Here is a 12,407-nt window from a genome sequence, read left to right on the forward strand (position 1 = left end):
TTTTTAACGAGACAGAAAGATCAACTTTCTTTCGACCTCTACATTTCATAAAAGTCTATGTCACTTCCACTAAAACTGGAATTATTAATATTTATACTATATATTATTTCATAAAAAAATAGAAGAACCCAAAAGCTATTGCAATGCATAAATCACTGTACTATAAGAAGTAAGTTGATCATACAATTTTACAAAATTTTTGTTACCACGTTCATGACACAAATCAAGTTAAACGAATTGAAGACAATCTTCAATGAAGAGGGGAAAATCTTTAAATCGACAGACGTTATATAAAATGAAAAAAAAATAATTAAGAATGTAAATTTCTTATCAGTAGAATCAAGTACATACATCATTATATTTTTGTTCTGAGGGACGTTAGCTTCATATTTTTATAATATAAATAACGAACAAAAATAAGGACAATACAGTATATGCCAATACTGTCAACATAAATTAAACCATGTTCACCACAATTAAAGTAATAATTATTTCTGAAATTAAAATAATAGTTAAGTGGAAGCCAATGTGACTGTTTCAAGTTTCTTATAAGTCCGTAAATCGAACATCGTTACAAACGTGAGAGCTGCAGCTCGCATAACAGTCTGTTCATTTCAATTTTTTTTTCACTTTTCAGTAAAAAATAATTTCAAACCAATGGTTCTCAAACTATTCGTTCTAATTTTACAAACATAATAAATTTATACAAAAATAATGGAACTAATTGATGAATTAACAGGAACTGTTTCCATAATTTATATTATGTATTATGCTCACTATAGGATTTCAATAAATTTTATAAATAAAAAATCGAAAAATTTGATTTTCACGTTAAAATCTATAGTTTGAAAACCACTGTCTCAATATATTCGATTATAAATAACAAATAAAATGCAATATTTTTTCACCAGGCACAAATGGGGTCTAATTAATTTTCAACCATGTACTGCAAAAATAAAATAAAATTTGATACTATTGAATTTTACTCGCGTTAATTGTTCAAAATTTTCAAATATTTGAAATACCAATACAAAAATAATTTATTGTTGATTTAAAAAAAAAAAAAAAATATCACCGAGCATAAAAAACAAACCTGTTAATATCTATATTTATAGCCTTATTTAGATACCAATTTTTTGTAAATTGCAATCATTTCAAAAGTAATTATCGATAATTATACGAAATAGAATGAATTTAAAATAAAATGTCAATCACAAATTAATTTGTGTGGACAGATATACTTAAAATTAACAATAACATTTTATGAAACATGTAAAAGTAGAACAAAGTACGATACGATGTACTAATTTACCGTGTTTTATTCGAAAACATATTTTCAGATTCCAAAACATGAATCGCGGAAGAAAGCTACATATTTTTATTTAAAAAATGTTGTTTTATCAGCTAAAAATCAATAGTTTATATATATATATATATATAATTAAGATATATATAAATCTTAATTAGAAGCAATATATATCTTAATTACGCAAAATTTTAACAGAATATGTTAATTTTGTGTATGCATAACACCTATATGTATTCGTATATTTTTATTATATAACCTTGTTGCAGGTTAAATAGCATTCTTTCCGAATGTATCAGTAATATAATATTCTTTGCTTCATTGTGCAAACATATAAACAAAATATACTACATCCTGTCATGTTTATAAAACACTGACATTAATTTCTGTTAAATTTTAACAAATCTGCTTTCGTTTGTTCAATCTGTCTGACAATGAAATGTCCCCTTTATGATATTCATATAACGGAACACCAATCAACCCTTCACCGGTTCTATAAATTGTAAATTCCAATGCGGCAGCTAACTCTCACATCTTACAATACACTGATCACTATAATAAATTGCTACTGCAGTTAGTAAAAATTAAAACAACGTGACTTTTCTGCATAACTAAAGACGAGTTACCATCATGAAGGATTTGACAAATTGTGTTTAACAAATTTTTTTCGAAGTATCACATATTTACAGCTAGTTTTTTTATACGTTGGTAATAATTTCAGGAAAAAGTACATTTTCACAGTTAACGAACAAATATTATGTACCAAGAGACCTGTAAAAGGTCGTGAGAAAGTAGTGAATCTACTTTGCATTGTACCATACCAAAAGAAGAATTTCTATGATATTAAAAACAAAGAAAGGGGGTGGGGGGGATGATGATAAATTATTTTCAGTTATCCATAGTGTTTAAAGTATCATCATCCAGTATTAATTTCTTTTGATGTTGCTTAGAAGAGTATGAAATTCTTCTTATGCAAATAGTACAAATTCTATTTACTTTCAGTCATTCTGTTGGAAAAATTGAAACATGCTGATGCACGGAAGTTTGCACAAAAACATTATTTGTACATGTCAAAAGAATATGTTTCGTGAAATGAATAATAGTCAGATCTAAGTAAACAGTATAGTAAGACTTACTATCTTACTATTATTTTTTAGAATTATCCTCTTCGCTCGACCAATGTTTTTCTTGTTCTTGTAGTTCGAATTCCCATCGCAATTCTAATTCTCGCATATCATTTGCAATTCCAGCCTCGTACGTGTCCTCCTAAAGACCCAATCGAAGTAAACATACATGTTTTATATAATTTGAACAATAATTGTTAGGATGATCATATATATATATATATAGTAGTGTACCGTTTCCAATTGTATTTTTGTACGAAATTATAATAGTGCAACTTACCTCTTCCGATTTATAATTTTGATTAAAATTTTGAGTGCCAAGCAAGTTATTCGATGATTGAATCCAAGGTACAGTACCATAAGGACTCCAATTTCGTACATCTTTTTCTTTTTCTCTAATACCAGCTTCGATCAATTGCAACTCCTGTGCTAGCCTTTCTCCGGCTGTGAAAGTTGCTCCTTGCGTAGCAAGCTAAATGTTTTTTTTTTTTATATCAGTATATAAATAATAAATAATAAGATATTATCATTATTTAAGAATGTATTATTTAATGATACCTTCAAATCGTTGATTTTCTTCTCGAGATGTTTTAGCTGTTGTTTTACTCTTTGCGACTCGAGGATTAAGCTAATGAAAATGTATATCATAGTCAAATATTCCAAATTATTAACAATAACGTCACAGCATAAAAGATTATCTTACTCTTTTGACATGCATTCTGGCCGTGGAAGTTGCGTGTACGTTGACGATTCGGATAAATTGCGACCAAACGTAATGTAATTATCCCCAAAACCGGAAGTATTGATGGACTGTACTCCTCCATTGGCACCAATAGCAGCGTAAGCTGTAATAAAACCATCCTTCTATAATACTGTATTACTTTGATTATGTTGTATTCGTTTTGCACAACAAATTCAACTTTTTATGCATCAAATCCATATTTTAAAATCTCTGTTTATACCACATTGTACTTACGTTGATTACCGTAATACCAAGATGTAATAGAATTTGCCGTTGGTAAGGATCTATAGGCAGATATTGTAGGAGGTGCACCTCCTTCTGCATAAAAATTAGCAGGTTGTACACCATTAGTAGATCTGAAAAATAATGTTATACCATTTAGTATTCTCGTTTAATGTTACATTTACACTCATACACAAAAGGTCTTGAACGCTTACATTTATAACATTCAACTAATGAAATATATATGTATGTTAACCTGAGGCATTTGATATAATATGATACATATAACAAGGTCGTAAAACTATACACGTAATATTTAAACTTTGACGACTAAGGATTTTCAAAGTTCACAGAATGTAAAGAAACATTTCTCAGTTTACTGGTAGTTAATCCAAAGGAAAGTTTAAATACTTTTATGTACATATGAGTGTGTATCAAGCAATTGAGCGTTATTTAAATAAATCTTTTTAACAAACTTTCTCTGAAAGGAATCGTTACCTCATCAAACTTTTGGATAATTTTGAAATTGGTCCATATTTATTACTAGACGATGCATCAAATGGCACAAATTCATCGTCAAATAAAATTGGATCTGCGCATCGAAAATTGTTGTTGCAATTAATATTTGATGGAGGAACCATGGGACTGCTTGGTGTATTTGTCCATATAGAAAAATTTGACGATAATGTATCTCCTCCTTGGATGTCATAATTCTGCAAGGAATAAAATGAAAAATGATCGTAAACGATATAGAGAAAACGTTTATAGCGAGTTCAATAGTCAAATTATCTAAGGATGGTATTCGGTCTCGAAAACGAAATTTTATTTTCAAGTTCGAGAACTTATTTATTTTGATATTGAAATGAATTTCGATTTCGGGACCAAATATCATCCCTGAAATTATCGTACCGTTTTTATTTGTGGCACTTGCTTATTGACAATTGTTTCCAGTTGATTTAAGATTTCCATTCTGCGTTGCAACAACATTGCCAATGTTTTGGCGACCGTGCGCTGCTATAATATAAATATATATGAATTCTTAATATGTATAATGACAAGTGTTTACTAATGAATGTAAAAGCGCAATTGATATTACCTTTTTAGTGTTAGAAATCCCATTCGTTACGTTAGATGAAACTTGCGACGAATCCCACATACTGAGATTAGGTGTGGTATAATCAACAGATGTGTTGGGCATAATGTAATGAGAACAATACATATCCATGCTTTTAGTTGGTACCACAGGTGATACTCCTTGTGGAGGTGGTAGCATATAATTTGTCAATGATCCAACAAAATTGTTTTCATTTGTTGAAGTATGTCGTTGCATTTGATTAACTTTATTTATAGAACTGAAATCTAAAATAAAATGTAGCAACAATATATCTTGAACAATTTTATGTATTAAAATAATAATTAGAATAATAAATTGTTTATGTAAAATTATTAAAACTCATTTTAATCTTAAGACAAGCTCCATACACTCAATGAAAAATTGTCAATCTTTGAACTGCTATAATTTTATAGGCACATTGTACGGCAATCAACTTGGGCTCGTTTTAGACGTTTCTCGAGAATTTTCTTACATCAAAGAGAAGGGCGAACATACATTGCAAAAACAATTAATTAAACCACGTAGTCCGAATGCTGAGTCTCTTTGACCCGGTCCGTAGACTGTTTACCGTCAGGCAATTAGTGTCTTATCGTTTTTTCTCATTTTGTAATTGGAAACAACCAAGACAAACATGGGAACACCAGTCTTGTCTGTCTTCGTTATTTTAATTGCAAAACAAGGTAAAATAGGAATGTAACAACGATGCGCCACTCGTGTGCATCTAGAGTAAGAAAACAAAACAATGTCAGCTCTACTGCGACGGCAAAAAGTCAACGGATCAGTATTCAATATTCAATAAAGCTACAGCAAAGAAAGTTACAAGTTTAGCGAAATCAGCCAATTTATAATGAATATGACACAAGATAATTTGCAAATTCCACACAAAGGAAACAAATATTATATGTATTCAGTGTGCAGAAGCACAGTAAGCATAAGCACATGCATATATATGTATATATAATTTTGTATTACTGTTCATTAAGCAGTTAAAAAATAATAAAGAATGTTAATAAAATAATCGCAGCAGTATTTATTACAAAATCGTCCTTCAAAATGTATATACATGTATATCTGAATTATCTTTATGAGTCAAAGTGACCCGGCATTCGGACTCCGTGTCGCTGCTCAAGCATCCGGACTCCGAGGGTTAAGATCTGTAGAGTCGTTTGAACTTATATAAATATATATAAAAAGCTTGTCCCGAGTCTAAAACAAGTTTTACTATTTTTTTGTATTATTTAATTTATACAAATACTCACTCTCTCTGTGAGTATTATCATGCGACTTTATGGAATGGTAAGATAAATCTTCATTCTGCTTAAACGTTTTATTGTTCGAGCCAGTAACCGACTTGTCCATTTTTATGTCCAAATTGTTAGTTAAAGGTAAACTCGATCTGATACTTAACTTCCTATTTTTCGATCTGTACCTATCGAGTGAACGATTAAAGATTACATACGAAACGTCATAAACGTTCTTTTTTAAACGACTGTGCACGCCTGTATGCTTACTTATCCAATTCCATATCGCTATGAGCAAATGTGCAACTAGTAGATCTAGGACAGGATCCTCTAAGCGCGAGATCTCGACACATGCTCACTTTATATTTTGGTTGGCCCGGACCTACGCTATGAGTACCATCTTGCGCTTTTCTGTTGCCATGTTGCTGAATGAATTCTACTAGTGCTGCAACTACTGTTCTAACAGCCTCTAATGCTGCACGACATTCTGACAATGTAGGAGGCTCTGTTTCTATAATAAAGATAACGAATTAAAAATTGCCAAATACTCGATTAGTGTAACCTGTATATAAGAAATTATACCTGGGCTGGGATCTATCGCGGCTAACAGTTCTAATTGTGGTCTTAGACTACTTAATTGTCCAGGATCAGGAGTACGTTGAAGAGCAATAACCAATTCTTGTACGCTTTGAGCAAAAGATTGTGGAGTTTGAAGTTTGTCTATAATACTTTGCATATGAGATTTATGACTGGTATCCCCATACAATAATGCAGACCACTGATCGGGCGCTATTCTCAAACCAGCTTCAGTTGCAATTTGCACTATTTGAGCATCATGCTCCCTTCTTAAAGCTTCGTACGTTCTGAATTCTTCTTTCAATTGCATCAATGACGAATCTCCTTCTCGTTTAGATACCTACTTAGGTATTAAAATTAAATACTGCCTAAATTATCTTAAGATAAATACAATCCCTGATAAAAATTTTCCATTAATTTACACTAATACGAAATTGCACGTGGACGACCCTTGTTACTGTTAGTTACACTACCCATTCCCATCATGCTTCTTTTTAGATCATTTATCGTATTGTGATTAAATCCTATAATTTTCGTAATTTCTCATTGGTTATTTCCCTGCTTGAGAAGTTCGATTATTCTTAATTTCAAATCGTCTGAATATAATTTACATGACGATTGCACATTATACACCACAACTACATATCTTATTCCTCTCAACTATACATAATATTTTGTTATTCTAAAATACGAATATTTTTTGTAAATTTTATATTAGTGTATACATAATCTGAATCTTTTTGTCAGGGGTTGTAATCGCCAGAAATATCGAAATAGGAATTACCTTGAAACAACTTGCCCTATACAACAATTGTACAACGTGTCCTATGCTTGTTTTGGATGCTTGAGGAAAATGTGACTCTAAACGTTGAACTACGAACATGACCAACACTTTCCTAGAAAGAGCAGATCCATCTTCCAAAGCCAATAGAACAAGCTTGAGTACTTCTTCTTGCATCGCTAATAATAAATCAAAATATTTGTTTTAAGAAAGCTAATCATATTCCTATATTTTTATAAGTTGTCTTATATTATTGTAATATACCTGGTCCAAGAAACTGACAGCCACGAGCACGTACAGCAGCCCACAGATTGGCACTAAGCTGTTGTGGATTCTGGTGTTGAAGTATCAATTCTGTAACTGACCGTTCACCTAAGCTTCTAGCTGCCCTCACTGCACGTGCTCTACCTTCTGGTTCAACCAATTGACAACCAACAAGAGTTACTAGTTTCCTTTGCATCGGTCGAGAAACAAATCCCATACCTCCTGTTATAATTATTAAAATAGTTATAGATCACATTTATTTAATTGTTGTAATAACTATCGATTAATATTACCTGTAGCTAAAGTAGGATTTGTCTGACATGGTTTGAGATATAGAGCAAGTTCCTCAATACAACGTTTAGCAACCAAATAATTAGCATGGTCTTCGGGTGGTAATAATTTCTGATAAGCTGTTGCAACATTTGTGGGAACAGGATTCCCTACTAATTGAAGCAGAGCTTCATTTACTGGTAATCTTTCTATTTCGGTATTAATAATGCTCTAAAAAATATAAAATTCTGTGTAAACAAAATAAATAGTACAATATGTCTTTACATATGTACTTGATGCATTTCAGTTATTAATACTATTGTTTAATATACGATAAAAACTTGAAGAAAAATCCATTAAGGGTATATATTCACGCTGATAAAATATCAATAATGTTACGTACCTGATCAAAAGGACATTGTTTACGATGTAAATTTGCAAGGCACGTACGACATATAGTATGACCACATCCTAATGATATCGGGCCACGTATGGCCACATCAAAGTCATGACAGCAAACTGGACAAGAAAGAAATTCAGTCCACTGCGGTGCCTGTATTGGCATTCTAAAACAAGAATCACCTTCTTTCAATCTTTTGATTTCATAATTTTACATAATATTATTCTTTTCAACGATAATTTGGAAAAAAAACTTAATTAAAGCTAAACATTTCGTGTCCATTTCGTTTAAATTTGTTCGACGTTTACGTACACGATCAATTCGTAAAAAAATGTCTTATTACGTTATTACAAGTTCGAGTCGTATCACATAATAAAATCAAATAATTTCAGTAGAACCATAAATTGTTACGTTTTACAAACAATTACAAAGAATTTCATCGAACGTTGTATGTTTACAGAACTAATAAAAAGAAAAAAAGAAAAAAAAAAGAAAAAAATGGAAAGGAACTTCGTTTTAATTGTAAAACATTTATCTACCGATTAAATTTGTTCGAAACGGTAACGTTTGCTCATCAATTGTTTCCTACGCAACGATTATCGTGTTTCCTCAATTATTTTGAGTTAAATGTTAAATTTCGTCGCAAATAAGTGCGTAGAATACATTTTAATGAGTATATCTTTTCGAACGCGCAATTAGATCGGACTTTTTTAATTGCTGTCGCTACCCGCTCTTCTATTCAACAAACGTCTGCTCTACATAGATTCGAAAAAACGGCATCCGCTATTTGCCACGAGGAATGATGTCCAGTCGAAGTACTATCGTCAAAATAAAAGATAATCGAAAACTTACCTCGTTATTGCCCTCACAAAACATCACATTAACTACTCGGTTACTTCGCACATAGTTCTGCCATCGAAGCAAGAACAGATGAATCACAAATAGTAAGATGAGCTCAGCACGATATTCCTCGCATATACCTTTTTACTCCACTAGCACCCATGACGAAAACAATGTAGAAAAATGATTTTCCAACTTTCCTCGCCAGAGAGCGCTATAACAGCGTGTAACATCAAATTTATAAAATTTAATAAACCAATTTCCATCAATAGTAAATAATAGTACAGAGAAATAAAAAATATTTGACAAATGTTTTTATTCAATTATTATTTTTAAAAAATGAAATTTTTCTTTAATCCGTTGATATTTGTAAAAGTGTAAAAAGTAAAAATGAAGCTCAATTTTGTTATTATTTCACAAATTCATTTTTTATTTCCGATCCACGAAACGAACATTTTTAACAAATCATATAAACTTAACAGTTGAAATAAATAAGCGATGCTACCTTGTATTTATCTATTATCGATAATCGTTTTCGAGTTTCGTATCTAGAAAATTTCGAATGTATGATTTGCTCCACACAATTCACTGTGATTTACTGTGGAGTTGGGGTAGTGGTTGTATATATCGGTACATGTGCATCGTATTCTACCATACGATATTCTAAATGTTAATAAATCTTTTAATGGGGAAAAATGTAAGTGAACCTGATCAGACTGACCAGATAGAGTGTAACGCTGTGTTACGAGATCGCACACTAGATAACTCGAAATTTCCCCTTCTACTTTTTGACACTAAACCCAATTGCGTTCATAGTGAACGCGGTCGCACTTCGGACAGCTTTGAGGAGTTGAGGAAGAGTGCGAACGTCAACCTGGCTTTCTCGACCCTCCAAAACTCAATGAGCTCATGTATACGTGATCAGGCATTAGTGTGTTGAAGTGGAAGGGGAAATTCTGAGTGTATCTGGTGTATGGTCTGGTAACCAGACTCTGAATATGAATTGAGTTTGCGAAAGGGTCGCGTGAACTTAAGCGTACCGATTAGAAGTGAACAATAACCATTGATCAAAATCATTGAATAAACAATACGGCAGAAAGACTAGTACATAGACAAAATAAATTTTATTCGAAGATGATAACGACAGACAACACGTTGTGGTCGACTATCAGACAGCATGTAGTGACAAATGCCATTACATATCCAATCGAATACGTTAAAATTTTGATACAGGTAAAATATATACAGGCAATAAATTACCTGAAAAATGAAACTTCGTCAGAAGCTTATTATTTTTATTTATAATATAACAGATCGGACATGAACCGATTTCACCACAACCGACAACTACTTTATTTGGAAAACCGGCTTTAGGCTTGCCTAACGTTTTTCAGTATGGTAAGTGATTTTCTGTGTGAAATCGTTACATTACTTTAAGTTATCCTTAATGAAACATAGAATTTTCTAATGTATAGAATACAATTGCACTAGTAACCACGATTTTCGTTTAAATCATCTTTTATTGTTGTCAATGTTAAGGTTTACAAAAAATAAATGTAACAGGAACATTTTACATAAACAAAGGTATCATAAGCAATTTTTTTAGATATTAAATGATACTATTTTTTTAAAAGCTTACTTTAGATAGATTCCTTTGCTCGAAGAAGAATATTTATAATATATTATAATTTTTTTTTTATATATATATGTATATATATATATATAATTGAAACAAAATATTTGTGTTACTTTGATATTTTACAGTGAAGCATATAAAAAAAGTAGATGGACTTGTGGGATGCTATCGTGGTTTTGTTCCAAAATTATGTGCCTGTACTGTAGGTGCTATAACTTTGGATAAAACCTGTAGCAAACTTACATGTATATATAAAAAGAGACAAGATAAAAGACGATCTGAAGATGATGCCGAAGATGAGTAAGTGTATATGTGCACAACATACTATTTTACAATTGAAAATTATAGGAACAAAAAGAAATATTAACGTATCGTTAATTTTCTTTCAGTGAAAGCAGCACAAATCATATATTTGAATTTTTAATAGATCTGATTAGTAGAACGACTGCAATTATAGTCAGTTACCCATTAGAAGTTATTGCTCTGAGGATGTTGGCACAATTTGTCGGCAGAGAAACTAAATACAAGTATATTGTTAATTATGCAATGTAGGCATGTGTATTTATTTTTATAGATGTTTTCTTTCTTTTATCCGTAAATAGTGGAATATTCACATCATTTGTGGAAGTGTACAGAGAGAATGGAGTTATGGGATACTTCGCAGGAATAGTGCCTCGTCTTATTGGAAATACTATTGTATTAGTAATGATTAGTTCTTCTACTTATGCTGTCAAAAAGTATATGCCAGCTTCCACAATTGATATCGAATTCAAACCAATTATTTGTTCTATCATCCAAGTAAGTGAATGAATTTATTATTTAGTTACAATAATTAGTTATTTAGTTACAATAATATAAAGAGAAGGTAATATAATGTTGATATTTTTATAGTTTATAGTAGCAACAATTACATATCCATTTTTGGTAGTATCGCATTGTATGGCTGTTAATAATTGTGGGTACGTTGATTTTAAGTGTAATTGATTTTTATAATACGTTTTATAAGATTTCAAATAAATATTAACAATAAATTTTGTTAATGAAGGTTAGCCGCAGGTCTTCCTCCACACATGCCAATTTACAATAGCTGGCAGGATTGTTGGTTTCATCTTTCAGCTACCAACCAGTTAAACAGAGGAAACAGTCTTTTGTGGCGTTATTATACAGGACCTTCAGTAATAATAAATGGAATGATGGTTCCTAAATAATAATTTTTATCTACGAAGCGTGTCACAGTAATAATACTCCATTAATTTGTATTCAAGAGATCAATAATAAAATCAGTTTTGTGCTACATAACTTTTTGCTAGCGAATTTACTGATTTGGTATATAATCGCAATTATATGTTCCTTTAAAATTGATTTTAATTATTGCTGCGTTAAGCTTCTGTTACAAACTGTTCTCTATATTTCTATATATTATTGAAAACTGCATTTTATATTAATAATTGAACAAAATTTTATGTAATATATAGAGACCATATTGTGTATATAAACATTTAGTACATATACAAGCACTACTATATACATTGTATTATTATTTCAGTAATTCACATTCCTTCTTATATGCAATATTTATGTTAAAATTGTTTCAAACTTAAAGGACAATTTAAAATTTGACTCAAACTTGACAAACGCATAGTTTATGTCATAACGAAATAAAATTAATATCCATCAAAAACATAAAATAAACGAGATGATTATCTTAAGTACTTTTTTTCTTAATAGTTATCTATTGAAGGGAATACAAAAATTCAAAATGTAAGTTGCTTTCTCATGCGAACAACGTCGAAAAAATCAGTTTTTGATGTTTGCCATTACGGCGTACCCTATCAAAAAATCTGAAAAAATTCAGGAGTATAATCAATGACAATACGCATTTACAGTAACT

General features: G+C 30.9%; 2 protein-coding genes across 3 annotated transcripts; one reads left to right on the forward strand and one right to left on the reverse strand.

Moving 5' to 3' along the window:
* Nucleotides 1-1,291: 1,291 nt before the first annotated feature.
* Roq (RING finger and CCCH-type zinc finger domain-containing protein roquin) lies at nt 1,292-9,033 on the reverse strand. Of its 2 annotated transcripts, none has more exons than XM_076766493.1 (16): nt 8,893-9,033; nt 8,044-8,206; nt 7,664-7,871; nt 7,371-7,592; nt 7,110-7,285; nt 6,332-6,665; nt 6,020-6,260; nt 5,768-5,937; nt 4,491-4,753; nt 4,304-4,405; nt 3,893-4,107; nt 3,407-3,528; nt 3,134-3,275; nt 2,989-3,058; nt 2,711-2,902; nt 1,292-2,572 (listed from the first exon to the last, which is right to left on the reverse strand). In XM_076766493.1, exons 2-16 carry the CDS (start codon nt 8,203-8,205, stop codon nt 2,453-2,455), a joined length of 2,739 nt encoding a protein of 912 aa, XP_076622608.1. In that variant the 5' UTR covers nt 8,206; nt 8,893-9,033; the 3' UTR covers nt 1,292-2,452. The 2 variants fall into 2 exon arrangements, with proteins under 2 accessions (XP_076622608.1, XP_076622607.1); XM_076766492.1 differs by having other exon boundaries at nt 1,293-2,572; nt 4,304-4,408.
* A 445-nt stretch (nt 9,034-9,478) lies between these two features.
* On the forward strand, nt 9,479-12,036 carry LOC143342506 (mitochondrial carrier homolog 2). The gene is made up of 7 exons (XM_076766469.1): nt 9,479-10,113; nt 10,194-10,278; nt 10,645-10,816; nt 10,906-11,043; nt 11,119-11,314; nt 11,408-11,475; nt 11,562-12,036. The coding sequence occupies exons 1-7, from the start codon at nt 10,015-10,017 to the stop codon at nt 11,722-11,724; spliced, it is 921 nt and encodes a 306-aa protein (XP_076622584.1). The 5' UTR covers nt 9,479-10,014; the 3' UTR covers nt 11,725-12,036.
* The last annotated feature ends 371 nt before the right edge of the window (nt 12,037-12,407 follow it).

Source organism: Colletes latitarsis, chromosome 6, assembly GCF_051014445.1.
Source record: "Colletes latitarsis isolate SP2378_abdomen chromosome 6, iyColLati1, whole genome shotgun sequence".
In the NCBI taxonomy this organism is placed as follows: Eukaryota; Metazoa; Arthropoda; class Insecta; order Hymenoptera; family Colletidae; genus Colletes; species Colletes latitarsis.

Excerpts from the sequence above, each read along its gene's own strand:
- Roq (XM_076766492.1), bottom strand. The coding sequence starts at position 8,205 with ATGCCAATACAGGCACCGCAGTGGACTGAATTTCTTTCTTGTCCAGTT. Across the intron at positions 6,261-6,331 it reads CGCGATAGATCCCAGCCCAG|AAACAGAGCCTCCTACATTG; the intron begins GTATAATTTCTT and ends TCTTTATTATAG. Across the intron at positions 4,754-5,767 it reads TGATAATACTCACAGAGAGA|ATTTCAGTTCTATAAATAAA; the intron begins GTGAGTATTTGT and ends ATTTTATTTTAG.
- LOC143342506 (XM_076766469.1), top strand. The coding sequence starts at position 10,015 with ATGATAACGACAGACAACACGTTGTGGTCGACTATCAGACAGCATGTA. Across the intron at positions 10,279-10,644 it reads GCCTAACGTTTTTCAGTATG|TGAAGCATATAAAAAAAGTA; the intron begins GTAAGTGATTTT and ends GATATTTTACAG. Across the intron at positions 10,817-10,905 it reads GAAGATGATGCCGAAGATGA|TGAAAGCAGCACAAATCATA; the intron begins GTAAGTGTATAT and ends ATTTTCTTTCAG.